Source organism: Conger conger, chromosome 10, assembly GCF_963514075.1.
Source record: "Conger conger chromosome 10, fConCon1.1, whole genome shotgun sequence".
Taxonomy (NCBI): domain Eukaryota; kingdom Metazoa; phylum Chordata; class Actinopteri; order Anguilliformes; family Congridae; genus Conger; species Conger conger.
The window spans coordinates 23,598,532-23,620,312 of NC_083769.1; the positions used below are offsets into that span (position 1 = coordinate 23,598,532).

The 21,781-nt window shown below is 56.2% G+C and overlaps 1 protein-coding gene across 16 annotated transcripts in view; it reads left to right on the plus strand.

The window, feature by feature from the left end:
* The window catches only part of huwe1 (HECT, UBA and WWE domain containing E3 ubiquitin protein ligase 1), a 62,938-nt gene that overhangs the window by 37,895 nt on the left and 3,262 nt on the right, over positions 1-21,781 (plus strand). For 11 of the 16 annotated variants that reach the window (XM_061256666.1, XM_061256671.1, XM_061256675.1 and 8 more), the window contains exons 44-74: positions 53-119; positions 501-718; positions 1,246-1,457; positions 1,801-1,983; positions 2,537-2,849; positions 2,946-3,021; positions 3,169-3,270; positions 3,599-3,726; positions 4,291-4,450; positions 5,413-5,641; positions 6,148-6,326; positions 6,412-6,501; positions 6,906-7,054; positions 7,741-7,786; positions 8,784-9,092; positions 9,412-9,622; positions 9,759-9,877; positions 10,063-10,286; positions 10,612-11,003; positions 11,809-12,502; positions 13,534-14,233; positions 14,455-14,549; positions 14,697-14,853; positions 15,333-15,461; positions 16,648-16,863; positions 17,687-17,925; positions 19,975-20,077; positions 20,221-20,370; positions 20,682-20,927; positions 21,270-21,387; positions 21,602-21,742. In XM_061256666.1, coding sequence (XP_061112650.1) covers positions 53-119; positions 501-718; positions 1,246-1,457; positions 1,801-1,983; positions 2,537-2,849; positions 2,946-3,021; positions 3,169-3,270; positions 3,599-3,726; positions 4,291-4,450; positions 5,413-5,641; positions 6,148-6,326; positions 6,412-6,501; positions 6,906-7,054; positions 7,741-7,786; positions 8,784-9,092; positions 9,412-9,622; positions 9,759-9,877; positions 10,063-10,286; positions 10,612-11,003; positions 11,809-12,502; positions 13,534-14,233; positions 14,455-14,549; positions 14,697-14,853; positions 15,333-15,461; positions 16,648-16,863; positions 17,687-17,925; positions 19,975-20,077; positions 20,221-20,370; positions 20,682-20,927; positions 21,270-21,387; positions 21,602-21,742 — 6,395 coding nt within the window. Of the gene's footprint in view, positions 1-52; positions 120-500; positions 719-1,245; positions 1,458-1,800; positions 1,984-2,536; positions 2,850-2,945; positions 3,022-3,168; positions 3,271-3,598; positions 3,727-4,290; positions 4,451-5,412; positions 5,642-6,147; positions 6,327-6,411; positions 6,502-6,905; positions 7,055-7,740; positions 7,787-8,783; positions 9,093-9,411; positions 9,623-9,758; positions 9,878-10,062; positions 10,287-10,611; positions 11,004-11,808; positions 12,503-13,533; positions 14,234-14,454; positions 14,550-14,696; positions 14,854-15,332; positions 15,463-16,647; positions 16,864-17,686; positions 17,926-19,974; positions 20,078-20,220; positions 20,371-20,681; positions 20,928-21,269; positions 21,388-21,601; positions 21,743-21,781 lie in introns of all 16 variants that reach the window. The other 5 variants (XM_061256677.1, XM_061256681.1, XM_061256680.1 and 2 more) reach the window with 4 other exon arrangements.

Here is a 21,781-nt window from a genome sequence, read left to right on the forward strand (position 1 = left end):
TTCCTTTCCCTCTCTCCCTCTCCCTCTCTCTCTCTCTCTCTCTCTCTCTCAGTCTCAGGTGTTTGCTGCAGATGGAAGTGCTGCAGAGTCATCTCAGTCTGGGACGCCACAAGGCGAAGGTACTCCACCACTGCTCTCTACTACACTAGAGCCCTGTGCATGACTGCCCTTTAATCCCATTCTCGCCTGCTCCTGTGAGGATTGTGATTTGCGCCCACCCAGGCCAAAAGATCAAAATTGGCCATTTAATTTCTGAATGATTCTATGAGTACACAAACTGTACACACTGTCTACACCCTGAGCAGTTTCAAAATGTTTTTGGTCCTAGCTCTGAGGGCTTTTGAAATCAAACCCCTGATGATGGTTTTTATGTTTTTGAAACAGTTTCCAGTGCTTGTGCGTATGAGGCTTTATGGTGCTAGTTACTGTGCTGCGACGCACTTCACATTGTGACTCAGCAGAAATGTTCAGCCTGGTTTCTCTGCTCTTTTGTCCCTCAGCCTCGACCCCAGAGGAGAGTCGGGAGGGGAAGAAGGACCGGGAGGGGGAGAGGGGCGCGGGCTCGGAGGACAGCCGGGGGGCCAAGGCCAGCAAGCCCCTGATGCCCACCTCCACCATCCTGCGGCTGCTGGCCGAGCTGGTGCGCTCCTACGTGGGCATCGCCACCCTCATCGCCTCCTACTGCTACACCGCCGGCCAGTCCGAGCTCATCAAAGAGGTGTGTGTGCTTCTGTGTGCATGTATGTGCCTCTGCATGTGTACTTCTGTGTGTGTGTGTGTGTGTGTGTGTGTGTGTGTGTGTGTGTGTGTGTGTGTGTGTGTGTGTGTGTGTGTGTGCGTGCTTCTGTCTGTATGTATTTGCCTCTGCGTGCGTATTTCTGTGTGTGTGTGTGTGTACTTCTATGTGTGTGTGTGTGTGTGTGTGTGCTTCTGTCTGTATGTATTTGCCTCTGCGTGCGTATTTATCTGTGTGTGTGTACTTCTGTGTGTGTGTGTGTGTGTGTGTGTGTGTGCTTCTGTCTGTATGTATTTGCCTCTGCGTCCGTACTTCTGTGTGTGTGTGTGTGTGTGTGTGCTTCTGTCTGTATGTATGTGCCTCTGCGTGCGTACTTCTGTGTGTGTGTGTGTGTGTGTGCGTGTGCTTCTGTGTGTGTGCGCGCACTTCTGTGTGTCTATCTGTCTGTGTGTGTGTCTGTCTTTGTCTCTGTGCGCTCTGAGTCTGAGTCCCTCCGCTCCCTCCCGCAGGACTGCAGTGTTCTGGCGTTCGTGTTGGACCACCTGCTGCCTCACACGCAGAACTCGGAGGATAAGGACACCCCTGCACTGGCGCGGCTCTTCCTGGCCAGCCTGGCGGCCGCGGGGACCGGCACCGACGCACAGGTGGCCCTGGTGAACGAGGTGAAGGCAGCGCTGAGCCGCGCGCTGGCCATGGCAGAGAGCACCGAGAAACACGCACGGTGAGGACCCGCTTACTGGAGCGAGGGTGTGTGAGGGTGTGTGAGGGTGTGTGAGGGTGTGTGAGGGTGTGTGAGGGTGTGTGAGTGTGTGTGAGTGTGTGTGAGTGTGTGTGAGTGTGTGTGAGTGTGTGTGAGTGTGTGTGAGTGTGTGTGAGAGTGTGTGAGAGTGTGTGAGAGTGTGTGAGAGTGTGTGAGAGTGTGTGAGAGTGTGTGAGAGTGTGTGAGAGTGTGTGCGAGTGAGAGTGAGAGTGAGAGTGAGAGTGAGAGAGTGAGAGTGAGAGTGAGAGTGAGAGTGAGAGTGAGTGAGTGAGTGAGTGAGTGACATGGCGTTCTCTCTCTGCAGGCTGCAGGCAGTGATGTGCATCATCAGCACCATCATGGAGTCCTGCCCGTCCACCTCCAGCTTCTACAGCACCGCTGCCGCCAAGACGCAGCACAACGGCATGAACAACATCATCCGCCTCTTCCTCAAGAAGGGCCTGGTGAACGACCTGGCCAGAGTCCCACACAGCCTCGACCTGTCCAGGTACACACACACACAAACACACTCACGCACACACACACACACACACACACACACACACACACACACAGCCTCGACCTGTCCAGGTACACGCACACAGACACACAGCCTCGACCTGTCCAGGTACACACACACACATACACACACACACACACAGACACACACACACAGCCTCGACCTGTCCAGGTACACACACACACACACACACACACACACAGCCTCGACCTGTCCAGGTACACACACACACACACACACACACAGCCTCGACCTGTCCAGGTACACACACACACACACACACACACACACACACACACACACACACACACACACACACAGCCTCAACCTGTCCAGGTACACACACACACACACACACACACACACACAGCCTCGACCTGTCCAGGTACACACACACACACACACACACACAGACACACACACACACACACACAGCCTCGACCTGTCAAGACAGACAGACAGACAGACAGACAGAGCAGTGTGCTAGTCGTCTGTATGGAGCGTTGTGGTGAAACCAGCTCTCCTCTCCTCTCTGCCGCAGCCCCAACATGGCGAACACGGTGAACGCGGCGCTGAAGCCTCTGGAGACGCTGTCTCGCATCGTCAACCAGCCCAGCAGCCTGTTCGGCGGGAAGGGCGGGTCCAGCAAGAGCAAGGCGGAGCACGAGACCGCGGGCGCCGTCCGGGACAGCACCAGCAACACGCAGGACCCCGGAGACCCCGGGGAGGCAGAGCCCGTGGAGGGGGCTGGCCCCGCCCAGGGCCCGGACAGTGACCTGATGGACGGGGAGACGGAGGGAGACAGCGTGGTCATCGCTGGCAGGCCTGAGGTCCTCGGCACGCAGGAGATGCAGGTACTGAGACGTGTGCACACACACACACACACACGCGCACGCACACACACGCACACCTCTGATGCATAAGTGCGACACTAACGCTGTGTTTGTCAGGTGGAGAACGAGCTGGTGGACCTCATAGACGAGCTGTTGGAGAGAGATGCTGGGACAGGCAACAGCACCATCATCGGTAAGAGAGGGGCGCTCTGAGGAACCTGCAGACTTTATCACAGGGCTGATCTAATTGGCCATTGAGGTCATTTCGAGGCAAGGCCTATTGGCTGTTGAGGTGAATTGGAGGCCAGGCTCTGATTGGTCGTTTGCCTTCCCCCCTCAGTTGGGCCCAGTGGTGAGGACGAATCACAGGAGGATGTGCTAATGGACGAGGCCCCGTCAATCAACCTGAGCCAGGCGTCCACTCTGCAGGCAAACAGAGAAGGTGTGGCCCTGATCACCCACAATCCCCTAGGCCTGCTCCCCGCTCTCTATGTTCTCAGAACACTGCAGTGTTTGCCCTACATACTGTCTCACACGCCCTGTTGTCACACGCCCTGTTGTCACACGCCCTGTTGTCACACGCCCTGTTCTCACACGCCCTGTTCTCAAACGCCCTGTTCTCAGTGCGTCTGTCTGCCCTTCTGCACAGTCAAGCCCATGGCCACTGTGCCTGTACTGGGTCACAATCTGTCTCTTTCAGTCTCACTGAAAGTGCATGTGTAATCCCTTCTCTCTCTCTCTCTCTCTCTCCGTCCCTCCCCCGCTCTCAGACTCCATGAACATCCTGGAGCCGGAGGATGAGGAGCACACTCAGGAGGAAGACTCCAGCGGCAGCAACGAGGACGAAGACAGTCAGGACGAGGAGGAAGAGGAGGAGGAAGAGGAGGAAGACGACCAGGTTTGTGTTGAGTCTGGGGAGAGAGCAGGAGGCAGGCCATTCATTTTATTTCATAGCATGTTTGTTTATCCATTTATTTCACCTGTAGGCACAGTGGAGACATTCAGTGCAGGGAAGCATAAATCCAGCATCAAGCCTACTGCCATAATCATTTTAGCCAAATATGATCATTAATATGTGCATTTTTCACAGCATATAGAATAGGATAGAATTACTTTATTTTCCAAGAGGGAATACAAGAAATTGAGTTGTCATATTTTTGTAAATTCTTTTAAAACTGAATTGACGTAAATCGTATTTAGAAATGCTTATATGGCATTACTGTTTTTACAAATGAGAAATTCTAGGGAATTCTAGTCAGTCATGTGCTTTGTGAGTGATGAGGCATACTGATGTTGGAGCAAAGCTGTTGAGCGCTGTTCTTGTTCTAAAGACTGGTGTCTTTACCACATATGTGTGCATATGCCCATTGATCCATGCAGACGCTATTGCCCTCTCAGTGGAGTCTCTGCTGCTTGTTCAGGCTGAGGCCTTTTAGCGCTCTTTCCCCTCTCCCGATCTCAGGATGATGAAGAGGGCGATGAGGACGATGATGACGAAGGCTCGGAGATGGAACTGGATGAAGATTACCCCGACATCAACGCCGCCCCGCACATCCGCTTCGAGAGGTTCGACCGCGACGATGACCTCATCATCGAGTTCGACAACATGTTCTCCACCACAGGTGACCCAGTCGTTCCTTGCGTTCCCCCCCCACCAGAACTGCCTGTCAGCTGTACTGCCCTGACCCACAACTTTGCTGCACCACCTGAGTTTGTCTCTGCGCTGTGGGAGACCTTGCAACACACCTGCCCCAATTTAGCCTTTTCTGGCCTGAAAGGACGAAACGCTTACAGCTCTGCCTGGACACAGTGACTCAGCAAAAAAACATTATTGCACTCTTGGTGGTCTGTGCTCGGTGAACGTTCGGCTCCTTGGAGATTTTGAAGTTGGGCAGTCAATGTGATTGATCAATTAGACCTCATTTCCTTCCTCCACACTGCATTGAAAAAGTTTTTTCTGTGGTTCAGAACTATCCTTTCGGTGTGACTAGTTTATAGATGCAAATGATCATTACCGCTTGAAGATGGAGTTTAGTTCCACATATCGCACACAGTGAAGATGTCTATTACGCCCTCTGTCATTGAACTCATTGTGGTCTGTGCTTTCAGTCGCTAACTCATTTTGGTACGCTTGATTATGACCCGGTAAAACCTTTCACTGCTGATGACTTGGTTTTTCCTGGGTAGTTACACAACTGTTTGTGAAATTATTTGGTAACTAATTGACTTCTGTGGTTAGTACTGTGAAGCAAAGTCAGTAAGTACCATTTGTAAGTACTATATAAATATGTTTTACAGCCTGTTTCATAGTACTTCTGATATTAGATTGGTTAACTAATAACCAATCCCAGTAAATATTTTAACCCTTTCAATCTCAAGAGTGCCATATGGCCACCTTTTCAATCAATCAACTGCGATACTCTTGTTTTGAGCCCCTATTAAAACCCTACTAAATCCTAAACTTTCTTAATTGAAGCCAAAACCCCTGGGATTTGGGCTGAGCCCCTGCACGTTGGGTTTGGGACTGAAAGGGTGGACTGTGTTGCGTCTGCGCTAACGTTTCTCTGTTGGGCTCCTCTCCCAGCGGACATCCCTCCCTCCCCAGGGAACATCCCCAGCTCCCACCCCCTGATGGTGCGGCACGCAGACCACGGCTCCCTCACCCTGGGAGGGGGCGGAGCCAGCAGCCGCCTGGCGCAGGGAATGGGGAGGAGCCAGCGCACGCTCCGCCAGCTGACCGCCAACACCGGCCACACCATCCACGTCCACTACCCCGGCAACCGCCAACCCAACCCGCCCCTGATCCTGCAGAGGTGGGGCTGCTCTGCTTCTCTCCCTCTCCCTCTCCCTCTCTCCCCCTCTCTCTCTGTTTATTTGACCTTGGCTCAAATAATCAGGGCGACATGGCTCAGGCAGTAAGAGCAGTCGTCTGGCAGTCGGAGGGTTGCCGGTTCGATCCCCCGCCCGGGCTGTGTCGAAGTGTCCCTGAGCAAGACACCTAACCCCTAAATGCTCCTGACGAGCTGGTCGGCGCCTTGCATGGCAGCCAATCGCCGTTGGTGTGAGTGTGTGTATGAATAGGTGAATGAGAAGCATCAGTTGTACAGTGCTTTGGATAAAGGGGCTATATAAAGACCAACCATTTACCTTGCCTGGTAAATGTAGTTTTGTGTGTTGGGCAGCTTATAGCCGATTGTAGGGGCTGCCCATAGCCTAGTGGTTAGGGTGCTTGGATTGAATCAATATGTTGCAGTCAGACACGAGTCCTGACCGTAACACACGTGGTTGGTGAATGCCCTGACTCTGTCGCCCCCTGCAGGCTGCTGGGCCCCAGCGCGGCGGCGGACATCCTGCAGCTCTCCAGCTCCCTGCCCCTGCAGTCCCGCGGCCGCGCCCGGCTGCTGGTGGGGAACGAGGACGTGCACATCATCGCCCGCTCTGACGACGAGCTGCTGGACGACTTCTTCCAGGAGCAGAGCAGCACGGGGGGGCAGGCCGGTGAGCGGGGGCCGGGGCTGCGGTTACGCCTGGTGTAGGTCTGTGTGGGCGTGTGAATAACCAGTAACCTGTCTGTTCCTCTCAGGAACCCTGTCCAGCATCCCCACTGCCCTGACCAGGTGGACCGACGAATGTAAGGTGCTGGACGCTGAGAGCATGCACGACTGCGTGGCAGGTAGCTCTACTCCTCCAGCACTATCCCACAATGCACCGAGGCACACACACACACACACGCGCACAGAGAAACGTTCTCACCTTCACATACATGTATGCACTTGCTCGCACACACACACACCCAGCTCTCTCTCCCTTCAGTGGTGAAGGTGCCAATCCTGCTTACACAAACACACACACACATGCAAACAGAGACTCACACTCTCACGCTCTCCCTCCCCTCAGTGGTGAAGGTGCCAATCCTGCTTACACAAACACACACACACACACACACACGCAAACACAGAGACTCACACTCTCACGCTCTCTCTCCCTTCAGTGGTGAAGGTGCCAATCCTGCTTACACAAACACACACACACACATGCAAACACAGAGACTCACACTCACGCTCTCTCTCCCTTCAGTGGTGAAGGTGCCCATCCTGCAGCACCTGGAGAGCCTGAGGGACGAGGAGCTGGAGGAGCGGCGGGAGAAGAGGAGGCGCCAGCTGGTGGAGGAGGAGGAGACCAAACAGAACGAGAAGAGCAGCGACCGAACTGAGGAGGGCCTGCAGGTTAGGGAGGGGAGAGGGAGAGTGATGGGGAGTCAGGGGTGGAGGAGTTGGTGAGAGGGAGCAGGAGTTGGTGAGAGGGAGCAGGAGTTGGTGAGAGGGAGCAGGAGTTGGTTAGAGGGAGCAGGAGTTGGTGAGAGGGAGCAGGAGTTGGTGAGAGGGAGCAGGAGTTGGTGAGAGGGAGCAGGAGTTGGTGAGAGGGAGCAGGAGTTGGTGAGAGGGAGCAGGAGTTGGTGAGAGGGAGCAGGAGTTGGTGAGAGGGAGCAGGAGTTGGTGTGGTGAGAGAGAGCAGGAGTTGGTGTGGTGAGAGGGAGCAGGAGTTGGTGTGGTGAGAGGGAGCAGGAGTTGGTGTGGTGAGAGGGAGCAGGAGTTGGTGTGGTGAGAGGGAGCAGGAGTTGGTGTGGTGAGAGGGAGCAGGAGTTGGTGAGAGGGAGCAGGAGTTGGTGAGAGGGAGCAGGAGTTGGTTAGAGGGCAGAGGAGTTGGTTAGAGGGCGGAGGAGTCTGAGAGAAGGGGAGGAGTTGGTGAGAGGGAGCAGGAGTTTGAGCTGTAGTCTGAATCAGACCGAGGTGTCAGTGAGTGGGGGAGGAGTCATTGGGTCAGTCAGTGATTTCAGACTGAGGAGGAGATGTGTGACTGTTTGGAGCTGAACTGAAGGCGTGTCTGCATTAAACTCTTATTCTCTGTCCAGGGCTCAGAGCTGAGAGCCGTCAACGGGCCGGAGCAGAGCGCAGCAGGTAGGGCTCCGGTTTCTCTTTCCTTGAGCGGCCGTGTAAAAGAGGCTTTATCTGTCAATGTTCTGTGTGCCACTGCCTTCATTTCTTCTTTCCTGAAGTTGACGAAACTCAGAGTTGTTCTCTGGCGCACAGTGCGGTACAATTTCACTCTTGGACAGAAGTGGAAGCAAAAAACCTTTTTGTTATTAAAATATGTTAGCCGACGCATTCATGCTGTAAGCCTTCATCAGGACGGCGTGGAGGAAGACGGGCACTGCCCTGTGCGGAGCTGCGTGCTGTGGGATGAGGTAGTAGTTTGTATAGTTTTAGGATCACACCAGATCTGGGAGATAACTATACAGCCTACTGTCTTTCCCAAGGCACTTGCACGACCACGCATCACTGCAAGCAGACCGACCGATCGAGTAGGGCAGGACCGTCCAGTGACGGAGGGCGTGGCTGTAAAACCTGTTTGTTTCCTTGGTGATGTTTTTTTGGGTAGACAAAAAGGATAATCTGTTGTCTGTAATGGACGTTTGTTCCACTGCTCCGTGTCTTATCTGTTGAGAGGCCTGTCCTTCTCGCTCTCCTGTGTCTGTTCGTCTGCAGCAGGAGGAACTCTTGACCCATCAGCGGCCGTGCTGTGGTGAGGTAGTAAGTTGTGTTGTTGTTGGGGACTGGGATAGAGCGCCCCCTGCTGGAGATAACGAGACAACTTACTGCCTTCCGCAGTGCGGTCTCAAAGCACTTGGAGTTGCTGCACCTCTGCCTTTAATTCCAGCTGCAGAAATCTTAATGTCAATGGAAATGAATGAACATATTTAACGCTCTCTTCTCGCTTCTCCTGTGTTTCTCCCTCTGCCCCTCTCCTTCCCCATTTCTCATCCCCCCCTCGCCCTCCCTCGTTTTTCCCTTTCTCTCCCTACTTTCTCCCTTTCTCTCCCTACTTTCCCTCCCTACTTTCTCTGTCCCTCTCTCTCTCTCTCTCTCTCTCTCTCTCTCTCGCTCTCTCTCTCAGAAGGTGAACAGGGTCAGTGTGGAGTGGCCTCTTGCCTGGATCCTCCCCGTGTGTCTGAAGGCTTCCTTACGGCACCCCCGTCGGGAGAAGCCACACCCACCACGCCCGCCCCTCCTCACCAGCCTGCCCTGGTCTCCCTGGAGACGGCCGTCAATCAGCAGGTGCACCAGCCAATCGGAGACCTGCTGGTGGCCGAGTCGCACGCTGACTCCCTGGTGGCCCTGGGGCTCCCCGAGATGTCGGCGCCTGATCGGCCCAACTGTGAGGTGGAGGCGTCACAGATGGAAATGTCCCCTGCGCCCACCATTGGTGAGAGGAGATGAGAGAGGAATACACTGACGGACTGAGAGGAGCAGGCACTGAGCGCCCGGTGGCTCCTGTATTTATTGGGCTTTAGTTCGCTGGAATCTTCAGTCCTTGGCTTGCCAATTTTAGATTTTTGATTTAGATTTGTAATGACTAATTTTGCTGTTTTTGAGAACAGCCTGAAGTTAACAGAATTTAAATTTTTTAAATTCAGGTGCTTTGAATGATGTCACTCGCTATTTCACTGAGGACCCTCATTGACACTGTCGTGATTCTCTTCCATCCCTCTCTCCTCCACCCCTGTTCCCTCTCTCCCTCTCAGCCTCTCTCAGCCCTGAGCAGGGCGAGGGCTCGGAGCCCCTGGCTGTGGGCGTGTCCCAGCTGGAGGGATCGCCCATGGACACCAGCAGCCCCGCCTCTGCCACTCAGGAAGACCCCACCCCCATTTCTGCACAGGCCAGTCACACGTCACAGGAGCTGCCTGTGGGCGGGGCCATCGCACAGACTGACAGGCAGACGGACGCAGAGGGCGGGTCAGTGAATTTTGGCTCTAGTGGCGTCCAGTGAAATGAATTGTCTGTTGAAATAAGAGTGAGAGGTTATTGTGATTTTTATTGTGATCATCATGTTGGAATGAGCTGTGAATATCCTCCTCTTCTCCCCTTCCAGCTCCGTCTCCTCCCCCGGGGAGACCACGCCTCGAAACGATAGCGCAGACAGCCAATCGCAGGGCATTCAGGAAGAACCCCTCCCATCCACCAGCAATGAGGAGGAGGACCCTCTGGCAGGTAGGAATGCGATTGGTTGGTGCCTCTAGCACATGAAACCAGGAGAGAAACCGTCCAGTCTCATAAGATGATCATTGATTTGTACTGTGGTTATTTTTCTGCATTTCTAAAATCCCTGGCTGCTGCTTCTCTTTCTCCTCACCTGCTGCGATGCCTTTCTCTCTCCCTCCCCCTCGGTGCTCCAGGCATCAGTCTTCCGGAAGGTGTGGACCCCTCGTTCCTGGCTGCTCTCCCGGAGGATATCCGGCGTGAGGTCCTGCAGAACCAGTTGGGCATTCGGCCCCCGGCCCGCCCCCCTGCCGCCCCCTCCCTCTCGCCCTCAGCCGCCCCCGTCCTGGCAGGTGGGCCCGGGGTCACCGAGGTCAGCCCTGAATTCCTGGCTGCCCTGCCCCCTGCCATCCAAGAGGAGGTGAGTGAGGGAGAGAGGCGTGGTGAAGGGAAATAGTGAGATGTGGCCACAAGTGTTCCTTTGTCTCTGACTTATTTGATGACCACGTTCACTTAACTCTACGGTATCGGTCAAATGACCACAACAAAAGGGTTGTGTGATTCCCCCTCACAATTTTTGTTCTGAATAGGACATTTTGACTTTAACAAAAGTTGGAGAAGCGACTCACATGTACAGTCTTTAGACGAGCTCAGTGGGAATGACAGACGGAAGGCTCAGGAAAGTGACTTCATTCGTGTCAGTACCCGTGACCCCTGACCCCTGACCCCTGAGCGTGCGCGTGCAGGTCCTGGCCCAGCAGCGGGCGGAGCAGCAGCGGCGGGAGCTGTCCCAGCAGCCCCCGCAGGGCGACCAGCCGCTGGACCCGGTGACGTTCATCCAGACGCTGCCGTCGGAGCTGCGGCGCAGCGTGCTGGAGGACATGGAGGACAGCGTGCTGGCCGTCATGCCCCCCGACATCGCGGCCGAGGCCGCCGCCCTGCGGCGCGAGCAGGAGGCGCGCCAGCGCCAGCTCATGCACGAGCGCCTCTTCGGCCACAGCTCCTCCTCCGCGCTGTCCGCCATCCTGCGCTCGCCCGCCTTCAGCAACCGCCTGGGCAACCGCAACGTGCAGTACACCCGCCTGGCCGTCGCCCCCGGACGCTCCTTCCCCGTGGGGGGAGGACCCAACCACAGCCGGTGAGGACCGCCGGGCTCTGAGCCTTAGGCTGTGAAGTTGTTACTGAGGTCCCTTGTGCTGTAAAGCTGTCCCTTGTGCTGTAAAGCTGTCCCTTGTGCTGTAAAGCTGTCCCTTGTGCTGTAAAGCTGTCCCTTGTGCTTTAAAGCTGTCCCTTGTGCTGTAAAGCTGTCCCTTGTGCTGTAAAGCTGTCCTCTTACACTGTGAAGCTGTCCTTTCCCTTTCACTGTCATGTTCTCCCTTTCCGCCCTCTAGTCGTCCCTTTTGTCCCCTTTGACACCAGGTTGTCCCTTTAGCTCAGGGTATGCTCACTCCCTCCATACGAAACTAATTTCTCTCCTTGCTTCCTCCCCTCTCTCCCCCTCACTCTGCCTCTCCCCTGCTCTCTTTCTCTCTCTCTCTCTCTCTCTCTCTCTCACTCTCACTCTCACTCTCACTCTCCCTCTCCCTCTCCCTCTCCCTCTCCCTCTCCCTCTCTCCCTCTCCCTCTCCCTCTCCCTCTCCCTCTCCCTCTCCCTCTCCCTCTCCCTCTCCCTCTCCCTCTCCCTCTCCCTCTCCCTCTCCCTCTCCCTCTCCCTCTCCCTCTCTCTCCCTCTCTCTCTCTCTCTCCCTCTCTCTCTCTCTCTCTCTCTCTCTCTCCTCCCTCTCCCTCTCCCTCTCCCTCTCCCTCTCCCTCTCACTCTCTCCCTCTCCTCCCTCTCCCTCTCCCTCTCCCTCTCCCTCTCCCTCTCTCTCTCCCCCCCTCACACTCTCTCTCCCCCTCTCTCTCTCTCTCTCCCCCTCTCTCTCTCTCTCTCTCTCCCCCAGTCCCTCCAGCTCCAGCGTGGACTCTCTGCTGCGTCTGAGGGGCCGGCTGCTCCTGGACCACGAGGCCCTGTCCTGCCTGCTGGTGCTGCTGTTCGTGGACGAGCCGCGGCTGAACACCAGCCGGCTGCACCGCGTGCTGCGGAACCTGTGCTACCACTCGCAGACGCGCGGCTGGGTCATCTGCAGCCTGCTGTCCATCCTGCAGCGCAGCAGCGAGAGCGAGCTGTGCATCGAGACGCCGCGGCCCGACGACGCCCGCGGCAAGAGGGCCCTGGGCGCGGCCGGGGGCAAGGGCTCGGCCTCCTCCTCCGCCTCCTCCTCGTCCCTGTCCCTCTCCTCCTCCTCCTCCTCGTCCTCCTCCTCCTCCTCCTCCCTGGACCTGCTGAACAGGGTGGAGTCGCGCAGCTCCACCCAGCTGTCCTGGCTGTCCGTCTCCATGGACGCGGCGCTGGGCTGCCGGACCAACATCTTTCAGATCCAGCGCGCGGCGGGGAGGAAGCACGCCGAGAGGCATTCGGCCGCCGCGGCCGCGTGCGGGGCGGGAGGGCCGGGCGGGGGCATGTCTGGGGCGGGAGGGGGCGCAGCGGGAGGCGTGAGCTGTGTGAGTGGAGGAGGCTCCACCGTGCACATCCACCCTCAGGCTGCTCCTGTCGTCTGCCGCCACGTGCTCGACACCCTCATCCAGCTGGCTAAGGTCAGTGTTCCTGACTTCTGTCTGTAATTGTGTGTCTCTCTGACAGTAGGTGCCTCAATGCCTCTGTAGGTGTCTTGTCAGTTACGTTGTAGATGTCTCGGTGACTCTGTGGATGTCTCAGTGGATGTCTCAGTGACTCTGTAGATGGCTCAGTGACTGTAGGTGTCTCAGTGACTGTAGGTGTCTCAGTGACTCTGTAGGTGTCTCAGTGACTCTGTAGGTGTCTCAGTGACTCTGTAGGTGTCTCAGTGACTGTAGGTGTCTCAGTGACTCTGTAGGTGTCTCAGTGACTCTGTAGGTGTCTCAGTGACTCTGTAGGTGTCTCAGTGACTCTAGATATCTCAGTGACTCTAGATGTCTCAGTGTCTCAGTGACTCTAGATGTGTCAGTGACTGTAGATGTGTCAGTGACTGTAGATGTGTCAGTGACTGTAGATGTGTCAGTGACTGTAGGTGTCTCAGTGACTCTGTAGGTCTGTAGGTGTCTCAGTGACTCTAGATATCTCAGTGACTCTAGATGTCTCAGTGACTCTAGATGTCTCAGTGACTGTAGATGTGTCAGTGACTGTAGGTATCTCAGTGACTCTGTAGGTGTCTCAGTGACTCTGTAGGTGTCTCAGTGACTCTGTGGATGGCTCAGTGACTCTGTCGGTGTCTCAGTGACTCTGTCGGTGTCTCAGTGACTCTGTCGGTGTCTCAGTGACTCTGTCGGTGTCTCAGTGACTCTGTCGGTGTCTCAGTGACTCTAGATGTCTCAGTGACTCTGTCGGTGTCTCAGTGACTGTAGATGTGTCAGTGACTCTAAGTGTCTCAGTGACTCTAGATGTCTCAGTGACTCTGTAGATGTCTCAGTGACTCTGTAGGTGGCTCAGTGACTCTAGATGTCTCAGTGACTCTGTAGATGTCTCAGTGACTCTGTAGATGGCTCAGTGACTCTGTAGGTGTCTCAGTGACTCTCTAGATGTCTCAGTGACTCTGTAGGTGTCTCAGTGACTCTGTAGATGGCTCACTGACTCTCTCTCTTGTCTGTAGGTCTTCCCTAGCCACTTCACCCAGCAGCGCTGCAAAGACCTGCCTTCCTCCTCCTCTGAGCTGGACTCCCGTCTGGGCGTGGGGCTGGCTGCAGGAACGGGGAGCGGAAGCAGCCGGTCCCTGCCCTCGTCCCAAACCATCGCCATGGCCTCCTCCGCCCCCTCCTGCACCAGCAGCCCCCTGGTAGCGTGCACCGCGCCCGGCATGCTCACCCCTCAGTCTCTGGGCGTGTCCACGGACTTCTGGGACCTCCTGGTCAAACTGGACAACATGAATGTGAGCCGGAAGGGCAAGGCCTCCATGAAGGTGCTGCCCCCCGGCGGGCTGGGGGAGGCGGACGGGGCTCAGGGCAGCCTGGAGGCGTCTCCGCTGGGCCAGCTGATGAACATGCTGTCCCACCCGGTCATCCGCCGCAGCTCCCTGCTGACGGAGAAGCTGCTGCGGCTGCTGTCGCTCATCTCCATCGCCCTGCCCGACAACAAGGCCACCGAGGTGTCCGCCCCCCACCCCGCGGCCCCGCCCGCCGCCCAGGCCGCCGCGGGCTCCGCCCCGGCCCCTCCCGCCCCCGCCCCGGCCCCCGCCGGCCCCGCCCCCGCCGCCCTGCAGGGCCCCGCCTCCGTCAGCGTCTCCGCTCCGACGCACCCCCCCGCCACTGCCATCACCACGGTTACCACCTCCAGCTCGACGGTTCCCTCTACTGGTGAGCGCAGGCGCTGCTGTTGACATCGCGCCGCGGTGTGAATACTGCTTCCGGGGTGGAAATCTTTAAGAGAAACCCTGGCTAGTTCAAGGATGTGTAATACAGCTCTCCGCATAGCTGCAATCATAAGGAAAAAACTGCTGTGGTAGCCTGAAAATAACCGGTATCTTGGCTCTCTTTCTCTCTCACTCCTCTGTTTCACCCTCCTCTTCCTCTCTCAGCTGCAAAGCAGCGCGTATCGGTGTGCAGCCTTGACAGCGACGGTAAACTGGCCTCTACGGGACTCACAGAGAAGCAGCTGCAGCTCTCTGTGGAGGTGAGGGACTCGCCAACTGATCCAGGATCAGCCTTTCTGACGTTTTCTTTACTCTGTCCGCTGCACTCAAACCAGGGGAATGGCCTTACGGGTGGTGTGTGGACCGAACTCCTCCATTAACGCTGTGATTCCCCCTCTCCCCCTCAGGTGCTGACATCACACTCGTGTTCAGAGGAAGGTTTGGAGGACGCCGCCAACATCCTGCTGCAGCTGTCCCGCGGGGATGCGCCCACACGCGACACTGTCCTCAGGCTGCTGCTGTCCGGCGCCCGGCAGCTCGGATACACCCTCTGCAAGCAGATAGGTCAGTCCTCTCTGGTCACGCTCGCACGGTCCTTCACCAGCAGAGCGGTCCTTCACCAGCAGAGCGGTCCTTCACCAGCAGAGCGGTCGCTCAATAGCAGAGCGGTCGTTCACCAGCAGAGCGGTCGCTCAATAGCAGAGCGGTCGTTCACCAGCAGAGCGGTCGCTCAATAGCAGAGCGGTCGCTCAATAGCAGAGCGGTCGTTCAATAGCAGAGCGGTCGTTCAATAGCAGAGCGGTCGTTCAATAGCAGAGCGGTCGTTCAATAGCAGAGCGGTCATTCACCAGCAGAGCGCTCGTTCAATAGCAGAGCGGTCGTTCACCAGCAGAGCGGTCGCTCACCAGCAGAGCGGTCGGTCAATAGCAGAGCACTCACTCACTCACTAGCAGAGCGGTCGCTCACAGGTCTTCCTTCCTGCTCATCAGATTCGTTCACAGAGTACAGGCCCAGTGATGTAATGTTTGAACTCCCTCCCCCAGGCACCCTATTGGCTGAGCTGAGGGAGTATAATCTGGAGCAGCAGAGGCGCGCCCACGCTGACGCCCACTCCCCCGACGGCACGCCGGATGACCCCGCCCACTCCCGGCTGAAGGGCAAGATGCCCAGCAGGTGAGCGGAGCCCGAGACTGGAGCCTCTTTAGGGAGTCCCTGCCGCGGGCCTCCTGAAGGGCGGAGCGCGTGCAGTAGGCGGTTCTCCCGAGGGATGTTCCCGGATCTCAATACCGTAGTTAACCAAACACAAATGTTTTATACAAATATTTGTTCCTTAAATATTTGTATTTGGAAGCCTATCCATATAGCTACTGTCATAAGGAAAAAAACTGCCAGAATCGACTGATAACTTGACCTAAATAGCTTGACTTGCTATACTGACGGAGGGGTGCGGGTTGTTAGGGCTCAGCTATACTGACGGAGGGGTGCGGGTTGTTGGGGCTCAGCTATACTGACGGAGGGGTGCGGGTTGTTAGGGCTCAGCTATACTGACGGAGGGGTGCGGGTTGTTGGGGCTCAGCTATACTGACGGAGGGGTGCGGGTTGTTGGGGCTCAGCTATACTGACGGAGGGGTGCGGGTTGTTGGGGCTCAGCTATACTGACGGAGGGGTGCGGGTTGTTGGGGCTCAGCTATACTGACGGAGGGGTGCGGGTTGTTAGGGCTCAGCTATACTGACGGAGGGGTGCGGGTTGTTAGGGCTCAGCTATACTGACGGAGGGGTGCGGGTTGTTAGGGCTCAGCTTTGTGGTTGCCATCACTCTCTGGACATAGCATTTTAAAGCAGGGATTGACAAGGCAAGAAAACAAAATGTGAATACAGGACGATAAGTTTAGTTTGACATTATCTGCGCTTTGCTAACTGTCATTCACAAAACTACCACATCAGAAACGGTTTCTGGCTTGCTTGCTCAATGATGGCATTGTATTGTTAACCATCTAGTTGTTCGCTATCTTTTGCTCCAAGAATAGTCAAATTATATTGGGTAGTGTCTAACGTTTGCAGGGAAGCTTGGCAATTTTCTCCTGTTGTGGTTAGCTCTATTTTTAGCCAACTACTTTTGTCTTTGAGGAGATTTGCAAGCTAATGCAAGTACTACTGTATCAGCCTGCTAGGGAGAAATGCCCTCTTCAGCTGTATTTGGGGAGGGGCTGAACCGTACACACCAGACTTGGTGCTAGAGTGTGCATTAACTGAATAATCTTGTACCCAAATTGAGTTGGCACATTAGGCGAGTGGTATGTGTCGGGTCTGCACGGTGGACTGTGTGACTGTAACCCCCTCTCTCCGTTCTCGTGTGCTGGCGGGGGCGCAGGTTCGACGGGTCGGAGAGCGTGGTGATCGTGGCGGCGCAGAAGCGCACCCTGGGCGGCCGGGAGCTGCAGCTGCCCTCCATGAGCTCCCTGACCTCCAAGACGTCCACGCAGAAGTTCTTCCTGCGCGTGCTGCAGGTCATCATCCAGCTGCGCGAGGACACGCGCCGGGCCAACAAGAAGGCCAAGCAGAGCGGGAGGCTAGGTACGACTGCGCTAACACACACACACACACACACACACACACTCACACACACTCTTACACACACACACACACTCACTCACTCACACTCACTCTCACTGAGTCAAAGCAGAGCGGGAGGCTAGGTACGACTGCGCTAACACACACACTCACACTGAGTCAAAGCAGAGCGGGAGGCTAGGTACGACTGCGCTAACACACACACTCTCACACACTCACACACTCACTCACTCACTCACTCACTCACTCACTCACTCACTCACTCACTCACTCACTCACTCACTCACTCACTCACTCACTCACTCACTCACTCACTCACACTCACTCACACTGAGTCAAAGCAGAGCGGGAGGCTAGGTACGACTGCGCTAACACACACACTCTCACACACTCACTCACACTCACTCACTCACACTGAGCCAAAGCAGAGCGGGAGGCTAGGTACGACTGCGCTAACACACACACTCTCACACACTCACTCACACTCACTCACTCACACTGAGCCAAAGCAGAGCGGGAGGCTAGGTACGACTGCGCTAACACACTCACACGCACGCACGCACTCACTCACTCACTCACTCACTCACTCACTCACTCACACACACACACACACACACACACACACACACACACACACTGAGTCAAAGCAGAGCGGGAGGCTAGGTATGAGGTGTGAGTGAATGTATTGAGAGGGATCTGTTACAGTTAGAGATGCTGTGCCCGTGTCAGTGTTTCCCTGTGGGTTACGGTGGCGTGGGGGTGGTGATTGGTAATCATGTTGTTTTGTGTGTTCCTGTGCGTGTGTTTACATGGTCCCGTCCGGCAGGTTCGTCCAGCCTGGGATCGGCCAGCAGTATCCAGGCAGCGGTCCGGCAGCTGGAGGCGGAAGCGGACGCCATTATTCAGATGGTGAGGGAGGGGCAGCGGGCGCGCCGGCTACAGCAGGCTCCCCCTCCTTCCTCCTCCAACGCCGCCGTCACCGCTGCATCCTCCATAGCGGCCCCCCACCCCCCTGCCGTCGCCCCAGCCAACGCCCCCCCCGCCGGCACGGCCAGCGCTGCTACGGTTAGCATGGGCCCAAACTGACAGCAACCACACCACTACCGACAGCAACCACACCACTACCGACAGCAACCACACCACTACCGACAGCAACCACGCCACGACTGACTGCAACCACACCACTACCGACGGCAACCGCACCACTACCGACAGCAACCACACCACTACTGACAGCAACCACGCCACGACTGACTGCACCACTACCGACAGCAACCACACCACTACCGACAGCAACCACACCACTACCGACGGCAACCACACCACTACCGACGGCAACCACACCACTACTGACAGCAACCACACCACTACTGACAGCAACCTCACCACTACTGACAGCAACCTCACCACTACTGACAGCAACCACGCCACGACTGACAGCAACCTCACCACTACTGACAGCAACCTCACCACTACTGACAGCAACCACGCCACGACTGACAGCAACCACGCCACGACTGACAGCAACCACACCACTACTGACAGCAACCACACCACTACTGACAGCAACCACACCACTACTGACAGCAACCACACCACTACTGACAGCAACCACACCACTACCGACTGCAACCACACCACTACCGACTGCAACCACACCACTACTGACAGCAACCACACCACTACCGAGGGCAACCACACCACTACCGACTGCAACCACACCACTACCGACTGCAACCACACCACTACTGACAGCAACCACACCACTACCGAGGGCAACCACACCACTACTGACAGCAACCACACCACTACTGACAGCAACCACACCACTACCGACGGCAACCACACCACTACCGACAGCAACCACACCACTACCGACAGCAACCACGCCACGACTGACAGCAACCACGCCACTACCGACAGCAACCACACCACTACCGACAGCAGCCACACCACTACCGACAGCAGCCACACCACGACTGACAGCGACCACACCACGACTGACAGCGACCACACCACGACTGACAGCGACCACACCACGACCGACAGCGACCACACCACTACCGACAGCGACCACACCACTACCGACAGCAACCACATCACGACTGACTACACCACTACTGACGGCAACCACTCCACGACTGACGGCAACCACACCACTACTGACTGCACGACTACTGACTGCACCCACACCACATCACGACTGTCTGCAACCATACCACTCAATTTTTACTAAATCTTTAAATTTTAGGGCTTTTTACCACTACTTTCTGCACCAGTACAGACACCTACACAACGTCTGACAGACATTTTGACACCACTGTCAACCGTAACTGCACTGCTGACTGCTCCTCCAGCACTATAGACACACCTAAACCACTTGTAACAGAATAGACTCAAATTTACTTGACGGCACCTACACCCCTGTTAAAAGCTCCTAAACCATTACTAACAGCAACTGCCCTTCTGCTGACAGTCCGTACACCACTATCGACATGCAGCAACAGAACCTGCAGCACTACTGACAGTGCCTACATTGCTGCGGACATGATGCCCACAGATACACTGACATGACCGCTTACACACGGGCCCCGGACTCAGACAGACCAGTGCTGATGCTCACTGTGTGATTAACATCATGGCGTATTGGCTGTCTGCCTGGAATCCGCGTACACTGCCCGTGCCTTCGGCCTGCCTGCCTGTGTCTGTCCATCTATCCGTTTGTCCGTCTGCCTGTCTGTCTGTGTGCATTTGTGTCCGAGGCTGCCTGTCATGGCTTTGAGCTGCCGCCCCTCCCCCCTCTCTCTCTCGCCGCTTATGTGTGTAGTGGTGCACGGCAGTCTGTTATCCCACAGGTTTAAACAAAATACAAAAAAAACACTTCATCTGTTTTCAGTTGTCATTCATGAGCTAATTTCTCTCCCCCCTTTCTCACTCTCTCTCTCTACCCATCTATTTTACTTGTCCTTTTCTCCCATCATCTCAACCCCCTGCGTTTTCTCTTCATGTTCTTCGCCCTTCACCTCCTCTCCGATCTCCTCTTTCCTCCACGTTCACCCCTTCACCTCCGCCTTAATCTCTCCTTGGCCCCCCCGCTCCCTCCCCCCTCGGCAGTCGGAGGTCCAGTCAGCGTCGGAGCCTCCTCCCGCACAGAGAGACGACTCCCCCATGGACGTGGACCAGCCGCCCCCTCTGGACCAGGAGCCCCCCCCTCTGGGTGAGAGAGCCGCGTGACCTCCCGCCTTTCTGTGGCGCTCAGAATGATTCACGTTATTGGCGGTGCCGTGTCTGCGTGCCGCAGCCTGGATGCGTTCGTGTTCCTTTTTTGAGATGCGCTGTGTCTGTCGCCTTCCCCCTCAGGTGGAGAGAGCAGCAGCCAATCGGAGCCCGAGGAAAAGCTACCGGACCTCCCCCTCCTGAGTGAGCAGCTCCTATTGGACGAGCTGTGGGACATGCTGGGAGAGTGTTTGAAAGAACTGGAGGAGTCACATGACCAGCATGCGGTCCTGGGTATGTTGCTCTCCCCCTGCACAAAATCAAAAACTAGAAATCGGTCCATAAAGGGCTGTCTGTACATCACTGACCGTAAGAGCGGTGTTCAGCACTCTTATTCTGAATGTTCATCACTGAGCGTAAAGGGCGGTGTTCAGCACTCTTATTCTGAATGTTCATCACTGACCGTAAAGAGCGGTGTTCAGCACTCTTATTCTGAATGTTCATCACTGAGCGTAAAGAGCGGTGTTCAGCACTCTTATTCTGAATGTTCATCACTGACCGTAAAGGGTGGTGTGCTCATCCAAAATATGTGCCCCTCCCCACAGTGCTGCAGCCGGCAGTGGAGGCCTTCTTCCTGGTCCATGCGACGGAGCGCGAGAGCAAGCCCCCGGTGAGGGACACGCGGGAGAGCCAGCTGTCCCACATCAAGGACGAGCCCCCGCCCCTGAGCCCGGCCCCCCTCACTCCGGCCACGCCCTCCTCTCTCGACCCCTTCTTCTCCCGGGAACCCTCCTCCATGCACATCTCCGCCAACCTGCCGCCCGACACGCAGAAGTTCCTGCGCTTCGCCGGTGAGCCTGAGACACCCAGACGCGCGCACACACACACACACACACACACACACACACACACTCACTCACTCACACACACACTCTCACACACACACACACACACACTCTCTCTCTCACACACACACACACACACACACACACACACACACTCTCTCTCTCACACACACACACACACACACACACACACTCTCTCTCTCTCACACACACACACACACACACACACACACACACACACACACTCTCTCTCTCTCTCTCTCTCACACACACACACACACACACACACACACACACACACACACACACGCACACACACACACTGACAGTACCTCTCTATTTCCGCAGAGACCCACCGCACGGTTTTGAACCAGATCCTTCGGCAGTCCACCACGCACCTGGCCGACGGCCCCTTCGCTGTGCTGGTGGACTACATCCGCATCCTGGACTTCGACGTCAAGCGCAAGTGTGTCTCCCTCACGTGTTCTGACTCTGTCCCCCGTGTGTGTCCTGACTCTGTCCCCCGTGTGTGTCCTGACTCTGTCCCCCGTGTGTGTCCTGACTCTGTCCCCCGTGTGTGTCCTGACTCTGTCCCCCGTGTGTGTCCTAACTCTGTCCCCCGTGTGTGTCCTGACTCTGTCCCCCGTGTGTGTCCTGACTCCTGTGTCTCCTGTGTGCAGGTACTTCCGGCAGGAGCTGGAGAGGCTGGACGAGGGCCTGCGGAAAGAGGACATGGCGGTTCATGTGCGGCGGGACCACGTGTTCGAGGACTCCTACAGAGAGCTGCACCGCAAGAGCCCCGAGGAGATGAAGAACCGCCTGTGAGTGCTCCTCTGTTCTGACCGCGCTCACCCGCCACA